The 22,742-nt window shown below is 33.7% G+C and overlaps 2 protein-coding genes across 7 annotated transcripts in view; one reads left to right on the top strand and one right to left on the bottom strand.

The window, feature by feature from the left end:
• The window catches only part of LOC147395479 (ferredoxin, root R-B2-like), a 93,967-nt gene that overhangs the window by 22,001 nt on the left and 49,224 nt on the right, over nucleotides 1–22,742 (top strand). The window lies entirely within an intron of this gene.
• Nucleotides 13,821–21,508, bottom strand: LOC147395481 (transcription factor TGA9-like). Of its 6 annotated transcripts, none has more exons than XM_086450756.1 (12): nucleotides 21,352–21,497; nucleotides 20,566–20,657; nucleotides 20,151–20,227; nucleotides 19,331–19,555; nucleotides 18,567–18,611; nucleotides 18,389–18,448; nucleotides 18,146–18,223; nucleotides 17,948–17,996; nucleotides 16,443–16,714; nucleotides 15,941–16,183; nucleotides 14,225–14,367; nucleotides 13,821–14,023 (listed from the first exon to the last, which is right to left on the bottom strand). In XM_086450756.1, exons 3-12 carry the CDS (start codon nucleotides 20,190–20,192, stop codon nucleotides 13,936–13,938), a joined length of 1,245 nt encoding a protein of 414 aa, XP_086306882.1. In that variant the 5' UTR covers nucleotides 20,193–20,227; nucleotides 20,566–20,657; nucleotides 21,352–21,497; the 3' UTR covers nucleotides 13,821–13,935. The 6 variants fall into 6 exon arrangements, with proteins under 6 accessions (XP_086306882.1, XP_086306881.1, XP_086306880.1 ...); XM_086450755.1 differs by lacking the exon at nucleotides 21,352–21,497 and adding an exon at nucleotides 20,814–21,332 and having other exon boundaries at nucleotides 14,225–14,307; XM_086450754.1 differs by lacking the exon at nucleotides 21,352–21,497 and adding an exon at nucleotides 20,814–21,328.

Here is a 22,742-nt window from a genome sequence, read left to right on the forward strand (position 1 = left end):
TTCCATATTTTATATTTCATTTTTTATTTATATATTTGTACCTGTCGATGAAGATCTTGATTGTTGTTGGGATTCCCATCAAAGATGACTTTCTTTAATTGGGAAATATATTGATATTTGAATCGCGAATTTCTATTTGTGTTTAGGGTTTTAATGTTGTAAAATTTTCTATGATCTTAGCAAACCCAACAACAAATATGTCGGCTGGACTTTTATTTGTTGTAATTTATCGAAATCCATTTATTTCAATTTCTTACATCTCACGTTCTTTGACCGGTCTATTTCCTTCTGTCGTCTACCCTACGTTCCAAAGTTGGGGCTACGATGTCTTCAAATTGAAGAAAAAAGAAAAAAACTTCGTGATCTCATTCGATTTGCAATATGTTGGAGAAGTTGGAAGGATAGGGAAAAAGAAGTCTTCAGAGGAAAAGAACTTGACGTCGAATACGTCATTGTTGCGACTTTGATATAATAAGTTGTCCCACTCTTGTATTTTAGTTGAGGTGTTATTGTACAAAAATTACAAAATATACAACCCCTAAAATGGGAGTGTGAGACTTTCCTTTCTTAGATGATTTGATTAAGGGAATGGATTAGATCAAATCACTTACCATATCTAAGTTGGAAAATATGTAGAGAAAGACTATAGATTGTCACAATGGGAGCCTAAATATTTCTAGGTACATGAAAGGGGACATGGTCTTAAATCTCATCCGAGAGCGAGACGACTTATCCAAGTTGTCTCGATATCGTCCAGTACCAACGAGACGAGTTGACAAGTTGTCTCAAAGGCATGGGTTGTTCTAATTATAAGGATTTTTTTTTAAAAAAAATTTGTCTAAGACGACTCAGATAAATTGGATACCTCGTCTGATATGACTAGGACTCGTTCATGGACAAGACAAGATGTCGAAAGGAGTTTTAAAACCATAGAGGGGGTTGGCTTACTTTAAAGTTTTGATCTCCTAAGATTCTACCCATCATAAAAACTATAGGAGATGAAGTAATGAATATCAACTCCCTCTTCTAGGAAATCATAATCTCAAATACTTGGAAACGTTCCTAGATGGTATTTAGGTTTTCATTTATTAAAATATCTAACTGGACCGATCTGATCCAAAATGCAAAACTCAGGCCCATTTGGGCCAATATGATACTACAGGTTAATGGTTTACCTCACACAGTTGGAAAAAGGAAGAACAATCATTCTCCTGAAAAGACTCCAAAAAAAGTCAGAATTGCAAAAGAACCAAGTTTATAGGAAAAAAGGTTATTGAGTGATTGGTGGTGTATCATGCACTTTTCATGAGTTTTCTTTTCTTTGTGCATCACTCACTAAGATGCCTTTGTGTGTTATCTTGTAGTGTTAATGAGATTTAATTTTTTAATGAGAATTGTACCTCATCTTTCGATTGGGAAGTAAAGTTGCAATAGCACTCTTAATAATCTTACAAAAAGATATATTTCTTGTAAGGACAACAAGATTGGGTGTTTTAACTTTGGGTCACGTTGAGGGGACATCTACAAGTGTCAATTATTTTTAATGCTGCGGATGTCATCCATTTTACAAGATCCAATGGCATCTGCAAGAGCAAAACTATAGATTGAAATATAAAACCAACAAGATCTCATAAAGCAATCATACAAGACATAAGATGTAAGTGGTTTGATCAGAATTGACCTATATCCACGGGTGAAAGCGATAGTTTGACTATATTAAGCTATCGAAGAACAAAGTTACAATCTTCCTTTGCCTCCTATATCTCTCCAACGTTGCAGTTACTCTCTCTTTCTCTAGGGTGAAATGACAACAGGAAAAAGTATATATATATATAGGGTCTTGTTCAGCACCCTACCATTTACCCTACATTTTGCCTAACATGTTTTGTCCTACATGGGTTAAAAGTTTTGGAATAGGCTAATTTTTGGTGAGGATGATCCCTATGGTGAGGAGATCATCATCACCAAAAATCAGTTAATTCCAACACTTCTAACCCCATCAAAAATGGTTTACAAAAAATGGATGGTCCACAATTTTTCAACTTGTACATATGGGGGGTTAGAAATTTTAGAATTGACTGATTTTTTGTGAGGAGGATCTTCCAACATTAGAGATCATGCTCACCAAAAATCAGCCCATTCCAAAACTTATAACCCATGTAGGACAAAACACGTTGAGCAAAACGTAGGGCAAATAGTAGGGTGCTGAACATTGGCAAAACATTTTTCAAAACATGGGTTAGAGGTTTTGGAATGGGCTGATTTTTGGTGAGGATGATCTCTACGGTGAGGAGATCATCATCACCAAAAATCAGCCCATTCCAAAACTTCTAACCCCATCAAAATTGGTTTACAAAAAATGGACGGTTCAAGATATATATATATATACGGTGAGGAGATCATCATCATCAAAAATCAGCCCATTCCAAAACTTCTAACCCCATCAAAAATGGTTTACAAAAAATGGACGGTTCACGATATATATATATACGGTGAGGAGATCATCATCATCAAAAATCAGCCCATTCCAAAACTTCTAACCCCATCAAAAATGGTTTACAAAAAATGGACGGTTCACGATATATATATATATATATATATATATATATATATATATGTCTCCTAGGGGTAAAATTGGCAACAACCTCTAATAGAAAACTACCTATTATATTTTTTACTTGAGGGCGTTCCCCCCACACACCCAACGTGGGACGCTATCCCCTGCACCCCCGCAAGCTGACTGGGTAGCTTGACACCCGTGTTTGTCCACAACAATTCGAAGTCTAGAAGACATAACTCAATAACATCTAGCAGTGTTGTAGAAAACATTGAAAAAATGAACGACATCCGGGTAATTGTGTAAAAACAATCGTCAGTTTTATATGTCACTCGAACATAGGGTCGAAGCGAGTAAGGAGTTGGTGCCCCCACAGAACTTTGAGACATCCATTATATTTTCAACTAATTACATGCCCCATTTGCCCTAATTTTTACCCCCACACCCTCCAATCGTATTTTCCAGCACAAATAATTTTCCCATCATTCAAGTTCTTCAACTATACAACTAACCATAGTTTACCCCCACTACAAGAAAATCCTAGCTCCGCCACTGCCCGAACACGTCCCTTTAACTTTTAATGAGAGGTACTCTATATATAGTTGTAAGAATACTCTTTAGAGTCTCACTTCTTGATAGACCTACCTAAATAAATTTTGAAATGAGACCTATCCATAAGAATGAAAGTTAATTTCGTAGAGCAATCAAGAAAATTGGGATAAAATGAATGTATTACAAATATCACACTTGGAAAATATGCATTTGTTACGTAATCAAGATTCAAGAATATGAGTTTAAAATATAACCACTTTCATTCTTGTATTTGAAATACATTATCATTATGTGAAGTTTAAATCAGTAGACACGTTTACTAATTGTCCCCCGATCTTGACCCATAAGTATATTGTTCATGTTTGGCACAATTTATTAATTGTAAACAACTTCTGAAAGTGCTATATTGTTTTGTAATGTTGAGATAATAATTTGAGCCAAACCTTTGTAACGTTTGTATAGTGTGTTTTCATCTTTAATTGGGGGGGGGGGGGGGGGGGGGGATAAATAATTTAAGAAATTAGTGTGTTATAAGTAAAAGTCAGGGTTCCAATAGCAGCTCTCTTTATTTATTATGAACTATATTATAGGTAGGTTTTCTCAACTGCAATTATCATTTTTGTTCCCACTTCTATAACAAAACTTTATATCTATAAAGAAAATACCACTTTACAATGACAATAAAATTCTGACTTTTATAACTTAAAAATAAAATAAGATCTCTTTTATGTTTTATGGACATTTTCTAAAACCTCGTCTGAAACAAAAGTTAGGAAGTTGAGTGATTTAAAATCGACATTTATTTCAATCCTCGAACTCCAATGGCAAGACTGAAAAAAGGGTTTTGAAAAAATTAGTAGATATCTAAGTGGTACTGTTGCTTCCTTCGAGAGTGGATTGGAGATCAATTTGGGTATTTTGATAGGGCTACTCTTTGAAAATTGCCATTGTATAGAGTAGTCAGTCGTTCGTTCTATTTGAAACAGATATAAGCTTCGACGAGGATGATTTGTATTGTCAGAGGAGCTTTTTCATTTTGATAAATCCATGGTGGTGAGTTTCTGAATGGGTTTAATTTTGACTTGTCGATTTTGGCTTTCCAAAAAATCAATTTACTTAGTGCAATAATCAGCATGGAAAGGTAACAAGGTGAACATATATATGTCTAAATTATATGATCGGATTAATTGAATGGAACCTACTATTCAAATTTCTAGAATGATTTCGCTTCTTAGAGCAAGTCCAAGGAGAATATCTAAAATGACTACCCGTTCGATCATGGATAGCCATTTTGGATATTCAAGGATTATGCACTCCAACGGTGCTATCCAAATGACTATCCATAAATATTTTAATATTTTTTAATTGATATGGGATGGCTAGTGCGTTGAAATCCCTAAAATCCAAAATGACGTTCCACAATAGTAGTTGGAGAGATGGAGAGTCCAAACTTGCTAGTCGAAATGGATAGTGAAAATCTCACTCTCTATTTTGAAGAATGGAATAGATAGTGCATTAGAGACACATTTTGGATTTGATGATTATCCGAAACGCCAACTGAGATGGGATGGCGAGTGCGATGGAGTTGCTCTTAGAAAAATGGATTGGGTTGATTTGAGGATTTATATGCAATGCCTACTCAATGATCATTAGAGCAATTCCAACACACTCTTCATCACACTTGCCATCCCCTTTCAACTGTCATTTTAGAGAATCAAATCCAAAATGTGTCCCCAAAATGGAAGTTAAGATTTTCACTATCCATTTTCACCAGCAAGTTTAGACTCTCCATCCCCTCAACTGTTATTGTGGAGAGTTATTTTGGATTTTAGGGTTATCTAACACACTAGCCATCTCCTTATCAATCTAAAAATTTATGGATAATCATTTGTATAGCACGGTTGGTGTGCATACCCCTTAAATGTTCAAAATGACTTCCTATAATGGAATGACTAGTCATTTTGGATATCCCCCTTGGAGTTACTCTTAATGGATCAAAATTTACTTACTTCATAGAAACGCATGCACTAATGCAGGGATTTCTTCTCTCTTTCTCTCTCACTTTTGGATAGGCCATGGCTCCATCATATAAATTTTAAAATATTTATATACCCACGCATATAAAATTATGCATCTATGTAAAAAGTTTTACAATGAATTTACCTTTATACACCTTTAGTTTCAAAGAACTTTTGTCCATCCTTGTAAAATACCCATTAAAAATTGATGCATGACTGTCAAGTTTTGTGATAAGCATTTCTTTAGACATCAACAACCGGGAATCATAGCTATATTGTTGTTACAAGGCCATATGCTACATTAAGGCTTGGATACCAAGGAAGACTGGGCTTAATATTGAAAAAATAAAATGAGTAAGAGATATAGGGAGAAAAAAAAAGAAAAAGGAAATCCACCCGCATCATATGCTCGGACCAAAGGACCCTCATTGACAAATTTTGGAGAAGACACCCCTCATTGTGGATTTCTAGAACCTTATGTTATCACATGTGTCAGGATTTTTTCGATCATGAGTAGCCCTAATTAGAGTTAGAACTAGCTTCCAGGGTCATGGGTGTGGGCATGGGTGAGATGATAGCATAAGAATAATGATTTTCTGACGCCCCCCTCTGACATACTCTCCCTGGCGTGGGGAGCAAATCTTCTGAGTGAGGTTACCCCATAGTGGTATTAGATGATTGAAGGACAACCATGTCACATAGCCACAAAATCTGTTTCGTTAAAAAATTGGAGGTCATGGACCGTCAATCTTCAAAGCCTTCATCGAACCCAAAGAATTCTATATTTTTTTCACAAAAAAAAAAATGTTCAAATGTGATCTACACCAAGATTTCAATATCTACTAATTAAAAGGCACTACAGGGAAGACGCACTATAGAGGATCCGCTCCCCTTGACGTGGCATGTGCTAGAATCATAGATTTCTTCCCTGGGCATACACAACTGCGCATATTTATGGAGATGTCAAGTTGTGTATCTTGTGGAAAAAATATATGATTCTAGCTCATGCCACATCTACAGGGAGTGTCAAAAAATCGCAACTCGTATCATAAACATGAGTACATGCGCTCATATGTGCACCCACCACGTGTTGTGTGTGGTGTGGATGATATCACCAAAATGAAGTCATTTTAAAACTTCTAACCCTACTAACTAATTGCTCAAAGTTAGTTGAAAAATGAGTCTTAATGTGCATAGAATAAATGAACAATCAAGAGTATTAAACTTCGTATCAATTTTTCATTTGGTTAAGAATGTTAGAATGAATATCAAGGGATTGGCTCAATAATAATTCTTGACTAATAAGTTGTTAATGCATGTAGGTTGTGAGTTCGATACTCAATATGAGCATTAATTCCTCACGGGCCACCCGCGAAGGCGCACACTCACTTACCTGGTGCATGTGATGTGCAAACGTTGCGCGTGCCTCAGGACTTGTCCTTGGAGAAGACCATGGTTTATGGACTGGACAAAGCGCAGATACGATACTGGTTTGCTATCTACAAGGATACTTGATTATAAATTTTTTTTTAAAAATTGTTAGAATGAAATATTATTTGGGTAATTTTAAAAGCATCCACGAATTAATAAGGACAATCCACACCATAGCCAATTGTTTTGTCTTGTATGAGTTAAAAGTTTCAGAATGAGTTGAAATTTCTAACGCCATTAAAACAAGTTCAAGACATGTAAATTGTCCATTTTTTTAAAAAATAAGTTTTGACGGGATTAGATGCCCTTATTAATTTGTGGGGGTGTGTTTTATAATAACATACTATTTTTGTTAGAATATGTAGAATTTATTGTGGTGGGAATTGGGATAGTTCAACAAGAAATCTGTATGGGCCACAGAAGGAAAAGAAACCATATATCTTACTAATCTGACTTTATTGTGGTGGGTTTGGATCAATGTCAATAAAAGAGATCTGTTACACTGACTTCATTCAACATTACAGACATGGCAGTTCATAGAGAACCATACACCTCTTTCCTCGAGATACAAGGAAAAAAATCTTTGGTTCTTTATGCACTGACTTGCAGTGTCAAACGAAGTTAATCCAACATTTTCCTTAAGAATCATGATAATGTGACTACCCCACGTGGCACACTCAATCGACTCTCCTGATCTGACAAGTTCAGGAATTGTAGATATGCACGTCTCCGGATACAAAATTGCACTTCCTCAGAAAAAAGTGTATCCTGAGACATACATATCTAAAATTCCCAAACTTGTCACGTCACGAGACTCGAATGAGTGTACCACGTGGGGTGTCAGAGTATCACTGACTCTTTTTCTTAATAAAAATAGACTTTGGGAACAAGCAGTTGTGTGTATTTCTCATCAAAAAAATAAAAAAATTGAGGGTAATTTGGGTACAAAAATTAGATCCCAATGTGTATTTAATACACTTTAATGTGCGTCCTAAGGGCACACGTTAACAAAATTCATAAAAATACTAGGAAAGGTAATTTATTAACGTTCATGTCTGGTACAATTAGGCCTGTCAACGAATAGATATCCGATCGGATAGTGGTGTATTCGAATTCGAATCCGATCGGATACCACTAACGAATATTCGAATTCGTATCCGAATAAATTATCGGATATCCGATTTGAATCCGAAATTTACTATCCGAAAATTATTCGAAATTATCCAAAATTATTTATTATCCGAAATTTATTGGAAAAAAAAACCCTAACCTGACGAGAGAGAGATTCCGATCGGCTTATCCATGGACGCCGATGCCCCAGGTGAGCCGCCGAGAGAGATTCCGACGGTGACCGCGAGGGGTTGAGATTGTGGAAGACGATGAGATCTGTAAAAAGCTTTTGAGAGAGAGGGAGGGAGAGACAGAGACAGAGAGACTTCGACGTCGATTCAGCCTATCAATGGACGTCGATACCGAAGGTGAGCCGTTGAGAAAGGTGACAAGTGTTTTCGACTGAAGACGATGAGGGTTGAACCGTTGATGATGATGAGGGCTGTCGATGTCTCGTTGAGGGTTGAAGACGATGATGTCTTGTTGAGGGTTGAGCACGATGAGGGTTGAAGACGACATGAGGGCTGTCGATGAGGGTTGAAGACGATGAGGTGAGGATGAGGGCAGAGGGCAGAGGGTTGAGTTCTATTCGACTTTGACATAACCGAAGTTTTAACTCGTAATTGTTTTATACTTAAAAAAAAAAATCAAATAAATTCTTATTTTCGAATCGGATATTATCGGATTCGAATTCACCTATATCCAAATTCGTATCCGAAACGCTATCGAATATTGAAAACTATCCGAATCCGAATTTGATATCCAAAAATTTCGGATAATATCCGATTTTTCGAATTCGAATTTCGGCTATCCATTGACACGCCTAGGTACAATGCATGTTAATTAGAAAATAAGAGAGTTATTAAAAGCAAAAGATTTGATAGTTTGTAAATCTTTTGAACTTCTCTAAAGTCACTACTTGTTGGACACAAAACATCCATCACCAATACGATAAGGAGACACAAGGGAAGAGAAGTATCAATTGCCTTGGGATTTTTCTGGAAAAGAATGAATGGAAACCAGTTGAATAGGTTTATAGGTCTTACTTAAATACACGTGGCATAAACTTACTGGTGTTGGATGCTTTTTTACGTCCAACCCTATTGGACACTACAAGTGTCAAAATCTAATGGAGTTAATTACCATATCTTTGTTGCCACAAAATTTAATGACAATTTTTTTTTATATATAAACCCGGCCCAACCCCCCTCGCCAATTGTAGCACGTAACACACATGATTTATATATACTTGTCAATGAAAATCTAGATTGTTGTTCCTGACATTTCAGTATACCAACAAAATACGATTAGGAATTCGACGAAAGCAGAAACCTAGATTCAATTTCACTTGAATCTACTTCACACCAATTGCAATCACCCATCTTAACAAAGCCAACGACAAATATATTGACCAAACTCTCATTCGTCGTAGTTTCTCTAAATTCGTTTTTTACAATTTCTCAATCCTCATGTGCTTCAATTTGAACTAGTCTATTTTCTTCCTTCGTGTACCCTATGTCCCCAAGTTGGAATTAAGATGTCTTTACATTGCAACAAAAAAAAAAAAAAAAAAACTTTGTAGCCTCCTTCGATTTTCAATGTGTTGGAGAATTTGGAAGGAAAGGGAAAAAAAAGAAAAGTGTTGTGCGGAAATATAATAAGAGTAAAGAAAAAATAACAAACAAATATACAAGATTTACTTGGTTCAATAGATTACCTATGTCTACGGAGGAGAGGGAGAAAAAATCCACTATTAACGATAAAGATTATAGACTCTTTGTCCACAATCGATAAGAAGCAAAAAACAAAAAAGAAACCCTACTCAAAAATACAATATATTTTACATGTCCCCTCAAACTTAATATTGGGGAAGGATGTTGAGATGGTCCCGAAGATACACAAATTAATTAGTTGGCATGCTTTTGGTTAAAATATACATCACGAATAAAATGAAAATCAACTTTAAAGTATATAGGTATGAAACACAAGGTTGGCAAATGAGTTGTGATTTTCTGACTCCCCTTCTACTCCCGACGTGGCATGTGATAGAATCGTAGATTTTATTTTCTCAAGATGCACAATTATACATCCACATAAACATGTGCAGTTATGCATCCTGAGGAAAAAGCATGGTTCTATCACATGCCATGTCGGGAAAGTAGAGGGGGAGTATGTCAGAGGGGTGAGTCAGAATATCATTATTCTTGACAAATAGGTAGAGAAAGACTATAGATTGTTACAATGAGAGCTAAAATGTTGATTAATACTCGAGTGATCTTAGTAGGAGACACACGGGAGACATCTTGACATGGTGGCGCACACATGCCCTTAGATGCATTTTTTTTAAGATACGAGTAAAATGCATCCACAGACATGCACACGCCATCACATCAAGTTGTCCTCCACTGAGGTCACTCTAAAATATTTCTTTGTACGTGAGAGTGGGATGGTTTAATAGGAAAATTTGATGTCAGAAGATTCTTCCCATCACATAATTAGAATTTAGAAACCTTTCTTATATTGCATATTTAGGATTCCAATTATACCCTCATAACTATTAAGTAAATTAACCGATCCAGATAAACCACAAGGGTATTTTAATAAAACAAAAAACTTTGCTTCACATCTTAACAAAACGCCCCATGGACTTTTATTAAAATATCCACAAGAACCAACCTGATCCAAAATGCATACCCACACTGCTTGTCCAATCAGGACCCATTTGGGTCAATATGATCCTACAGTTTAACGGGTCAACCCGAACCATTTACAGTAGTCCTTCCTTCCACTTCCAGACAACAAGAGTCTGCATCAATAAGAATGTACCATTTGTTTGGAGGGAAAATGCCAAGCGTTGCAGTTGGGAGCCATCATGGGAGATATTCCTTCTTGTCTTGTTTAATATATATGTAGGACATAAAGGTGTACGTGGTACTACTATATGTTGAGAAGCTTTAACTCCATTACTAACTACACCAAATATAATTGATTGATAATATATATTTATCCAACTTGTAAAAGAAATATTTATGCAACTGTGTCACTTTTTTAGGTTTTTTTACCCAAAAGAACCAATCAAGATCTTCAAAAGAGGACCCTATTTTGATTTCTTTACCAATCAAGATCTTCAGATTTGCAGAAGAACCAAGTTTATCCTGAACTTTCATGAGTTTTCTTTTCTTTGTGCATCACTATGATGCCTTTGTATGTTATCTTGTAGTGTTAACGACATTTAATTTTTTAATGAGGATTGTGCTTCATCTTTCAAGTGGGACATATAGTTGCAATGGCACTCGTAATAGTCTCGCAAAAGATATCTTATAAGGACAATAAGATTGGGTATTTGAACTTTGGGTTTCGTTCGGGGGATATCTACAAGTGACAATTATTTTTACATCTCTCGAATGACATCCATTTTACAAGATCCAATGGCATCTGATTGTTTTATAGAAAACATTGGAAAAATGGACAGCATCTGAGTTATTATATAAAAATAGTTCTCAATTTTAAATGTCCCCTGAACACGTAAGAATTACTTTCTATATATATATTTGTAAGAATAGTCTCGAGAGGCTCACTTCTTGATAAACCTACGTAAATAAATGTTGAGGTGAGACTAATCTATGAGAATCGAAGCTAATTTTCTAGAGCAGTCATGAACATTGGGATAAAGTAAAAGATGGTGCTGCAAATATCACGTGGAAAATATGCATTTGTTATGTAATCGAGAGTATGAGTTTAAAACATAATCACTCTCATTCTTGTATTTGAAATACATTATCACTATGTGAAGGTTAAAATTGGTGGATATGCTCACTAATTGTCCCTCAATCCTCATGTTTGACACAATTTTGATAATATTGCAAAAAAGGAAATTTATTAATGCCCAAATTTTGTTCAATGTAACTAAAATGCCAAAAAATCCATTAATGTCCAAGTTTGGTTCAATGTATATTACAACTTAAAACAAAAATACTATTAAGAGAGAAAGATTTGAGGGATTGTAAAATCTTTGGACACTAAAAACGTCCAACACCAATAGGATAATGACGATGTGACAGAAAGTAAGATAATTTCCAGTTACTCCAGGGATCAATTCCTTTCCTTGGAGGGCAAGGGTAAAAGATACATTGAATGGAAATCACTTGATAAGGTTTATTCTGAGACAGATGGCATACGCTTATTGATGTTGGATGCTTTTTGTATCCAACACTATTGAATGCTTACAAGTATCCAAATCTTTTGGATTTAAATACCACACCTTTGTCACCTCCAAATTTTATTACAATATTTTCTATATAAACTACGGATGCAACTTGGTCCTGCTCAAACCGAGAATCTAGCCAAGCCGATAGTTTTGAGGTGGTTTGATTCAGTTTAGAATAAATTGCGGTTCATTTCTGAATTACGAAAATGGAGAACTGATCAATTTGGTTCGATTATCGGATCAAGCTTGTATAGAATTGAACCCAAATAAAATAAATAAATATATATGTATATAATAATTATTATGAATTATTTTAGGAGCTTGGATATAGATTAATGATATTTTATAGATAAACTAATAATTTTTTATGGATAGATTAGTGATTTATTGTATGAAATTTTATGTTTATTATAAATTTATTTTTTCATTAAAAAATGTTACTTACAATTTATAGAATATTGGCAACCCATAGAATCGAATTGACTTTAGTTTGGTTCGGGTTTATTTGGTTCAGTTCTGATTCTTATTTAGTGGAACCGACCTATATGTCGGTTCAGTTCCAATTTGAACTCAAACCGAACCAAGTTGCACCCTTAATATAAATCCCACCATGCCTTCACCCTATGTAGAATGTAACATTTTGTATTAAGATTTGATTCATTTTTTTATTTCTTATTATTTATATTCATGATCTCTTTATACTTGTCAATGGAGATCTTGATCGTCGTTCGTGGCATTTCAATAAATCAACAAAGGGCACAAAGACCATTTCATGGGAGCAGAAGCCTAAAGTCACCGACAATGCCTAAATTTTAGATGGTAGGACCAATCTTGAATTCTTCATAAAAAATCCATATATCGTAAGGTTCCCTCACTCTTTGGAGATAGGATTAGTCCTTATAGTCGCACGTACCAACCACCCGAAAACTTCCCAACTTGCAACAGAATAAGTTAGGAGATCACCAAATTTTGAACACACGACGTAAGGAAGCAAACTTTTGTCTTTAGTTTTACTAAGAAGCCAACCCCATGGGGATATAGCATCTTTATTTTATTTTATTTTTTTGTTGTGGTCTCTTAGGGATACTTTTGAAATAAAAAATAAAAAATAAAAAAATTCATGGTTGTAGGAAAACTCCAACGGTAGTGGGTAAGAAAATGACTTTCTCAACAAACAAACAGACCCTTAATTACAGCTGAATTCTCCTTCACCAACCACCTAGTTCTTGCCATATTGTTAATCCAAATATATTACGTGTAGTCCATTTTGTTAAATAAGAAAGGTTAAGGAAGTGGAACCCAATTACATTTATATCAATAGAATACTTTAGAATCTAACGAAACAATAGATTTGATATTTTAATCCTAATTTTAAAATTCAAAAACTCAACTTGACTTAAATAATTATCTTATTAAATAAATTAGAATCCAACAAGAAAAAAATATATATATATTAGATTTATAAATGATTTTTAAAATTACTTTCAAAATTCTTCACAAAAAATATTAAATATTGCTACAAGACTTAGTTGAGATTTTGACCCAATTTAATATGACTAAGTCTTGCAATACCTTTGATCCACCTTTAAAATTCAAAAGTTTTGAACCAACGACAAGGACTGCTGGATGAAACTTCTAAAGTTTGATTTCTAATTTCCAAACTTTTACAGGCGTTTTCAAACTTTAGACTTCAGAAGTGTTATGAAACTTAGCTTTATTCTCTAACATAAGTAATCATGTTTGGATCCGATAAATTGTTTGAATTTTTACTGAAAGTGATTTCCATAAGAAATCCAAGAAAACTTCTTTATTAGTGTAATTTTTTTTTTCTTTTTGGAATTAAATAAACACTTCTTAAAAGCACATGAAATATCCTCATATTTACAAAAATATATATTCTCTTTCATGCACTATAACATGTTGTAATAGAGTATTAGAGATAAGATGCATTGTAATAAGATGTATATCAATACATTAATAATAATATTCATAAAAATAAAAACATATATACACCTTATTACATTGTATTTTATCTCAAAAACTCTATTATTCGATCTCGATCAGAAGTTTGAAAAATGGTTTTGAGGAGGTTGAACCATTTGTAATTCTGTGGTTGTCTGGCATGAGCTTTCATCACTAATCAAGTTCCTGCAAGGAATATCAAATTCAATATTATTTATCATTAATCTATTAATATTTAGATAAATTAAATTGAAATATCAATTCAACCTCATGACATAATACATCAAAAAATATATTTATACCAATAATGAAGAAATTAAAATTTTAAAACTTAAATTAAAAAATATATATATAAACACTAATGTCGTGAATGATGATAGATCTTACTCTCGTGGTCGAGACGCCCAAAGAGAACTAAGAGCTCGTAGTCGGTTATAGTACTCCCCGATGGCTAAAAAACATCGTGCTGCCTGTCGAACAGTCAAAATCCGACACATCTGATGAAGGGTTTGCTGTCTCATATTATCGGCCTAGAATTCGGGAAAAAAAAAAAAAAAAAGAGAAATTACATGAAAATATTATACCCCAAACTTAAATTCTAATGAATATACTTCATCATCATCCTATTATAATACCACATCGTAAGTAAAATTATTATTTTTAATTGTTATATAACAAAAATCTTTATTAATTGGGTAGGTTTTACGTAAATTTGATATACCCGTGTTTTCAAACTGATGACATACCCTTTGTCTTCATCCTTTGCCGAAAGTTAATTATCGTTGAAGATGATAGGTTATTGAGGAGAAATTTTGGATTATTTTAACCTAAAGTTTGAAGATTAGGGTTTATTTTAAAAAGAATTGTCTTAGATGTTGAAGTTAACTAGTTTTGGGGGAAAAAAAATTCGAAGTGTCCTCGTCATAGGGAGGTGTCTCTAATTTTAACCAAAATCTAGAAAAGTACCTCAAAATTATCTCGAAAAAAATCTGAAGAAGAAGAAGAAGAAGAAAACACATCTTGATTTTGACATCTCGTCTTATTCACAAATGATACCAAGATGACTCGAATAAGTAATCTCGATCAATAAAGATGAATATTACGAGCCCTAAACTAATGTAATTATTTTAAAAGAGGCCTAGAGGCACAAAGACAAAAGAAATGTTGGAATGGATCCTTAATGGAAGGAGAAATGAGCAGAATTAATAAATAAAACAAATGGGTTTGGATTCTTCCAATCATATATAGATCAAGAAAAATAGACATGTTTTTGTTTATTATTTAATTAAAAAATCATTTATTTTTCTCAATTTTTTATTTTGTTTATAGGTCAAGCTAGAGTTTTTATTTCAAAAGGTGGCAATGTGATGTTAGTTGTGTCACTTTCTTACCATCTTTTGATTGGAACCCTTTTGAGCTTTTAAAATCTTTTTTATTTTTTATTTTTTATCTCTTGAACTTTAATTAAAATTTACCTCAAACCCTAAGATAGGCTTCATGAAACAAGTGCAAATTACTATAATGCCCCAGCTTCATAGAGAAACCCAGAGTAATACGTGGCACTCTGGGGTATCTTACACACCAAATAAACAGCCAGACTAACTAAATCAAGACATCGCTAGCCCTGATTTTCTGTAGTTTTTTAGGTACTAAAAAAAGGTTCTATTTTATATTTTAATAACAAAAAAGTAAGGGCTCTATACTGAAAGGGCAATAAATTAAGAGAGATTCTATTGCCACACAAACTTTTGCTAATGCCACCTCAATTCATATGTAAATCACCTAAAAATTAGTACACATTTGAGGTGGTGTTAGCAAAAGTTGAGTGACACACCAACTATTACGTACACATGCTTAATTTCAGAAGGATTGGTGTGTTATGAGTAAAAGTTGGTGTGCTAAGACAATTTTCTCAAAATTTATTACACAATGGTAATAAATTTTTTTTTTTTTTTTTAATTAAATGATAGAATAATATTACCATATTTAAGGTGTTTAATTATTTTACTTTAAAAATAAAAAAATAAAACATGATCATGAAATTACAATAATGCCATCAACCAGTGAAATAGATAATGTGGGTGGTGGTGGTGAGGGGCTTACCTGGTGAACAAAGCCTTCAAGATTGGAGAGCTTGCCCAAAGCATGGGCCATCTGTCCCATGTAATCTCCAACGTTGGTGTTCCCATCATTGAGGGACCCACTAGCAATGGTGTCAGCTAAAGATTGATGGAGCTGTTCAAGACCCTGAGATAGAGCCTCCTCTGCCTGTTGTGAGGACTGTTGCAGGTTATAGATTCCCATCAACTGCTGCTCTGTTAATGGGTCTAATTGTGGCAGTAATATCTGAATATCAAACTCACAACTCACGCAATCAATCAAACAAGAAAAAAAAATTGGAACTACAAACAAATTAACTAACATATATAGAAGAAACTACTAATAAGACTATATTGAGGTTATTTTTGTCATTTTTAATAGTTAGGGATGATTATTAGTCATTAAATTTCACCAATCACTCTAGCTATCAATTGTTTCCAAGGTCCAATAACTTTTTTTAATGACTAAAGTACCCTCTTATGTGTAAAGAAAATATGTTTCAAACCTTGAGGAGTTCCGAGGGTCGAAAACCACCCATCCATAGGAAACAGCGTTCCGCTGGAGTTATCCACATTCCAGTGATGAGGTGAAAGACGTCGGACTTAGCTGCGATTCCTTTAAGACGGAATATCTCGTCATAGTGTGCGAGGTATCCGTCCAATATTATCCTGAGATCGCCATCAGATAGATGTGCTTGCAACCCAGTCCGAAGCTCCGACATGTGCCTCTGATCATCTTCTAGCCATCTTGAATACTCCAAGTCAAATATCGCGGCATCTGTAAGAAAATAATGAAGTATTAATTTAAAAGCACTTTTAGAAGTCAAAAGCATGTTTATAGTGAACACTGAACTATAAGATTCCCGCAAAATCCAGAAACCAATGCTGATGAAAAGCACTTTTGGCTTCTCATTTTTCCATGAAGATGGTTTTGGTGCAATTGTCCCCAAAAAGAACTTCAAGACCAATGTATTAAGTTTACTACTGGATCAGGTCAACCCAATTGTACAAACCGACTCGATAAAATAAACCAGGTCTGGATCAAGGCATTGGGTCAAATGGAACCTTTTATTTACTCATCAAATTCAAAAGGTGGGTTTTCAATAAGATATAATATAGTATTTGGGTTGATCATGAATTGGATCTGGATCGACCCATAAACCCATGCATAGCAAAGCCCCACATACATGTGGGCATCATTGCAAATATTTTCTTACCCATCTCTACTGAATCATAAATTTAACAGATTTATATTGACTCAATGGTGGGTTTTCGATAAGGTACTCGCATGGATTGGATCTGGATCAAGTGGATCCTAGTGTTGGGTCAGTGCAGGATAAAACCCATATACCATTTATAGACAAGCCCCACATAAGGGTAGGCATCATCAAGGTTTAAAACTCTCATCTCGATAAAATGGTCCGATAAAGAGAATAATCCATATTGCATCGATCGAAAGATACTCAACTGATAAATTCCGATACTTTGAATCATGGGCATCACTACAAATATCTTTCTAGCCATATCAATCAAAATCATACTAAATTGATTTTCTCTTATTGACTGTGGCAGTTTTTATGATGAAAAGGAATGCAAAGAGGAATCAACGGCTAGAGTTGATTATGGTCCAGTATGTTTCCCAAGTGGGCCATTGTTTGACTAATATTGATAGATGATTCTTGTCGTCTACAGTACAGATAGTATTAAATATGAAACAGAACCAATTAACTAAGCTTCTGGATTCTGTACTCTAGGGAGTTGGTTAACTACCCAAAAACCCATACTCCATGTAGTACATTAGCCTAATTGGTGTTTTATAACCATTTAGAACTTAGAAGAGATAGTATTAAATATGCCAATCGTTGATCAGGCTGATTTTTTAAGATATACTTGGAGTTGGATAGTTATCCAAGTCTCTGAAGTACAGGATCATAATAACTGAGAATTCATAAACAAAGGTTATAATGGTAAATTCATTAAGGAGAAAAAGTCAAAAACTACAGAAACTCACCAGAACTGAGATTTCCACCTGCACCACCTCCTGCTGTTAGGAATAGTCCCTAAAAAAAACACCAAATAAATTTAAAAATATTTATTTTCATGTTTATTTATGAAAAATAAAAAATCACTAAATAAATTTAAAAACATATAAATCATATATTATTTATTTATTTTTATTTAATGTTTTTTAATGTAAAATTTTTAGAACCTGAGATCTTGCTCTTTGAAGATCTTGTTCTAGCTGAGTAAGCTTTATCCTACTTGATTCTAGCTGTTGAACATAAGCCTGCAAAGCAAAAAAAAAAAAAAAAAAATTAAATTAAATTAAATATTAAATATATTAAACATAAAATATTAAAAAAAATACAAACCAAGAAAACAAATGGGTATTTGAGATTTGGCTTGAAAATAAGATTTTCAGGCGAGAAATTGTGGTCAGAATCTGACCCACCTTTTTTCTCAGTCGGCTTTTCTTTGCTGCCTCTCTGTTCTGAGCTAACCTTCTTAATGTCTGTAGCAAGAATAATTCAAATCCAAACAAAAGAAGAGTCTTTCGGCTTAAAAGTCTGAACTTTGAATTTAAAAAAGGGTTCTTTGAAACAACATAAAATAATTAGAGAGAGAGAGACCTTTGAATCAAGTGGTTTATCTGAAGTTGAACCAGCACCCTTTCTCTGCAACATTTAAGAAGAAAAAAATGGTTTTATTGAGAGATAGTCAAAAGAGCTCTTCTTGTTGAGTCTTGGTCTATGTTTTGAAATTTGACTGACAAAGAGAATTACATTAAAAAACTGTTTTAGATTTTGGGTTCAAAGTTTCAGAAATTAAAGCTTGACATGGTGATGATGGGTCTGAAAATCTGATAAAATGGATTAAAAAGTAGTGGGAGTTAATAGAAATTTAAAAATTAAAAATAAAATTAGAGTCTTGGGATTTGAGCTTTGAGGGGTCGTTAAGCAACCATTTAAGAGTCTATAACTTTCATCACTGTTAATGATTAGAAAGCTAAAAAAATCATGTGAGGTTAAATACAGAGAAAATTGTACATGAGGCCTTCTTTTTTAAGTTTTGGGACTTGAGTGAAGGAGACTAATTGTGATAATTATTTAATTATTAGTTATAATAATTACTTTATAAAGATTCTCTCTTTTTATTGGGATTTGATTGAAAAATCTCCCAATATGTCAGAAGCACTCAGAATTTTGATCAGAAATTTATTAATAAAGCTGAAAAAACTCAGCTTTTTTATATCTCTCAGTTGAAGAAGAGATTTGGAGTTCAAACTTCAAAATAGTAATAAATATATAACTTAAGTTTACAAAAGATAAGACACCATCAAACCAACTTTTTTTTTCTGAGATTTTGGGATTTGTTGAGAGAGGAATAGAGAAACCTTATCTAGTGTTTTGGGCTGTTGTTGATTCTGTAGTGGGCCTGATCTTGAGTTATCACTAGCCATGTCTACTAGTTGTTGCTGCTGTTGCTTCTGATCAAAAGTCTGTTTTAATGCCTTTTTGCTGATAGGAGATTCTGGGTCCAACTTAGAATCAGCTTTAAATGAGAGAGTATTATGGGCAGACCCTGAATCAGTACTCTCTCCTCCTGACTGTGAACTTCCCTATAGAAACAAAATCACACCAAAATCTAAAATGGGTTTTCATGAATAATCAAAAAAAAATAAAAATCAAATTGGATTCAAGAATCACCCCGAAGTACATCAAAAGTCCCCCCAAAATAACTTTTTTTCTTGTTTGTTTACAAAAAAATAAAAAAGGATGAGATATTCAAATGGGTATTCATGAATCATCACAAAAAAAAAAATGGCTAAAATCTCACTTGTCTGCTTATGAAGAAAGCAATATTGAAAGAAAGAAAAAAAATTCAAAAGGGATTTTAAAGAATCACCCCCAAAGAACATCAAAAGCCCCTAAAAAAATTCAAAACTTTTTTTCTTGTTTGTTAACAAGAAAAGGGTATGAGATATTGAAGAATCATTCCAAAGAATAAAAGAAACTAAAAAAATCTTACTTTTTATAATTCTTCATAAAAAAACAAGATATGAAATTTAAATGGGTTTTGAAGAATCAACTCAAAGCATGTAAAAAACACATTGGAAATAAGAAAGTAAGAGTGCTTTCTTCTAGTTTTTATGCTTTGTTTTTGCAAAGCAAAATCTCATGTCAGAATATATGGTCAAAGAGAGAAGAAACTACTCTTGGAGTTGGTTGGAATCTCATTGGCCATGAAGGGAACATTTCCAGAGTAGCAGCTGGCTTGTTATTGAAAAAAGCTGCAAGAATCACAAAAGAAAAATCTCAGAGAATCAGAAAAAATTAAAGACTCCAAGATTTTTCATTTTTTTTTTAAATTTTTTTTTCAAATATTAACAGAAGGAATTTATTCCCTTTTCTGCAGTTAAGACTCAAGTCAGTAAGTAATGCTGTGAGAGATCCTCAGAGGTCAGCTTTCCTTGTTTGATGCCTCACACCATTCAAGCTTCTCTGTATGAGAATGATTACTGTGTTGGAAAAGGCAAGCCCATCTTGAGTCTTGTGTAGACTATTTCAAACCTCTCTCTCTCTCTCTCTCTCAATAAATTTCAAAGGAGAAAGTATAGAGAGGGCTTACTTTTCTTGGCTTCTTCATTTCTAATGTTAACTCCTTCAAGCACAATTGCTTCTTCTAACTCCCCAAAATCAAAAGCAGATCCATGTTGATTTCTAAACATTAAGAGAAACCATAAACCATTACTAAAAAACTATAAATAACATGGAAAAGAAGAAAACCCATGAAGTATTTGATTCTAAAAGTATTGATTTTGAAGAGAGAGAGAGAGAGAGAGAGAAACCCCAATGAAGAGAATTGAAGAAAAGTACATGAAATCAGTTACAGGAGATGTGTTGAAACCATGTAGAAGAGTATATGGTGGTAGATATTGGCTTGATGGACCAGAATCTGTAAGATTAGTCTCTCCAACTCTATGACCCTCCATGCATGAACTTCACCTCAAACCATCTTTATTTCTTTCCTAATTTTCTCTGGGTTTTCTACTAAATCTCTTATACAGATATAGAAGAAAGAAATTTAAAAATGAAACAGAGACCAATTTTTTTATATTTTTTTTTGAAGTCTAATAAGAACAAGGCCTCCTTTAATGAAAAAGCTTTAAAACCCAACAGAAAGAGAGACACGGAGAAGCAAAAGATTGTCCCTCTCTTCCTCTCTCTTCTCTAGAAAAAAAGGGTGATTCTAGTAAACATTGTGAGATTTGAATCTTCTCATATATTGTACAGTGGTCAGAAGATCTTGTCCTTGTGAAAATGTCTCAAAGGTGTGGGGTTTGAAAAGATTTTAAAAAATATATATAGAAAATTAAAAATTAAAAAAAAGGTGAGGTCTTTGGCAGGAACCCACTAGAATTACTGACTCCTTCTCCACCCTCTTCAACCGACTGAGCTCTCTTATTGGTTCTTCTATGATCTCTTCAGAAATTTAAGTACTCAAAGAGAAGAAATTAAATGTAAATAAATTCAACATTGAATAAGAGGAGATAGAGACAATTTGGAAAAAAAAAAATTGAGAGGGTTTATTATGCCACACCAACCCTTTTTATAACACAATAAATAATAAATTAAATGTAGAGTTTGGGTAGTGATAGTAACCATTCTTTTTTTTTTTTTTAATGATCATATTTTATTCTTCTAATAAAGCTTTTTCATTTTAGGTTTCTATTTAGATGATAATAAGGCTCTTCATTTGGAAATTATTTGATGGGAGCAAATTTTACTCATTTCAGATAGATTCAAAAGAAATTTGGAACTAGGGAACTAGATTCTGAATAAGAAAAACAAAACAATCTATGATTCGCCGATTAATTGGTGAATCAACAACACCTATCCACTTTGACGAAACATTCTGAATTTTCGGAAAAAATTGTCAAATTTCATGACAATACTTCAAACTCTTAAGGGATTAGTTATGAGAGTTAGTGATTGAGGAAGAAATTAAAGTTGCTTGATTGTTGTTGGATTGTGAGTTGTTCCATTATTCTTGTACTTCTTTTCATTTGTTTAAGAACCCTTTTTTTTTTTTTGGGGTATGCATGTACCCCTTATTTGATATGTTGTATACAATTTTATTATTTGGTGTATTATTAAAAAAAGTCGTGATTTTTTTATTCAAAAATATTCACTCGGTCTATACATGATAAGGGCACAAAACCACAGAACTATGTGCCCCTTGCCACATCAACTGAGTGCAGACTTAGGAAAAAATTTCGAGTCAGAAAATCATTAGCGTTAAAAGAACAAAGGTGGTTTGATAATATAAACTCTCAAAGAAAGAAGGAAAAAAGGGATTTTGAGAGAGGGAGAGGAGGTGAGTTTACTTTCAATTTAACAATTCAAGGTCTTTAAAAAATATATTATTTGATCCTAATCATCCACAAGTAAGCCCACTTGCATTTTTAATCCTGCCCTTTAGATGGGTTTGTTTGGTATTATCCTTTTATTAATGAGTCAACATCAACTCCTTGTCAATACCTAAAAATCTAAAACCATGCCACATCTCTTAGCCCTAAGAAATAAAAAGAAAGAAAGAAATTTAAAAATAAAAAATAAAAAATAAACACATGGCACACCAAGATTCCTTGCTATAAATAGAATTTTGTTTAGTGTAGGCCCATAACAACATGGACAGCCATATCCTTGCCTTGGGTAGTTATTCCCTCACCAAGTATAGGGTATGAGATGTGGATATACAACCCATGTTATTTTAGGAGAAAGCCCTTTCTAATTAATCAAAAG

Source organism: Akebia trifoliata, chromosome 8 (genome assembly GCF_017979445.1).
Source record: "Akebia trifoliata isolate Shusen 1 chromosome 8, ASM1797944v1, whole genome shotgun sequence".
Taxonomy (NCBI): Eukaryota; Viridiplantae; Streptophyta; class Magnoliopsida; order Ranunculales; family Lardizabalaceae; genus Akebia; species Akebia trifoliata.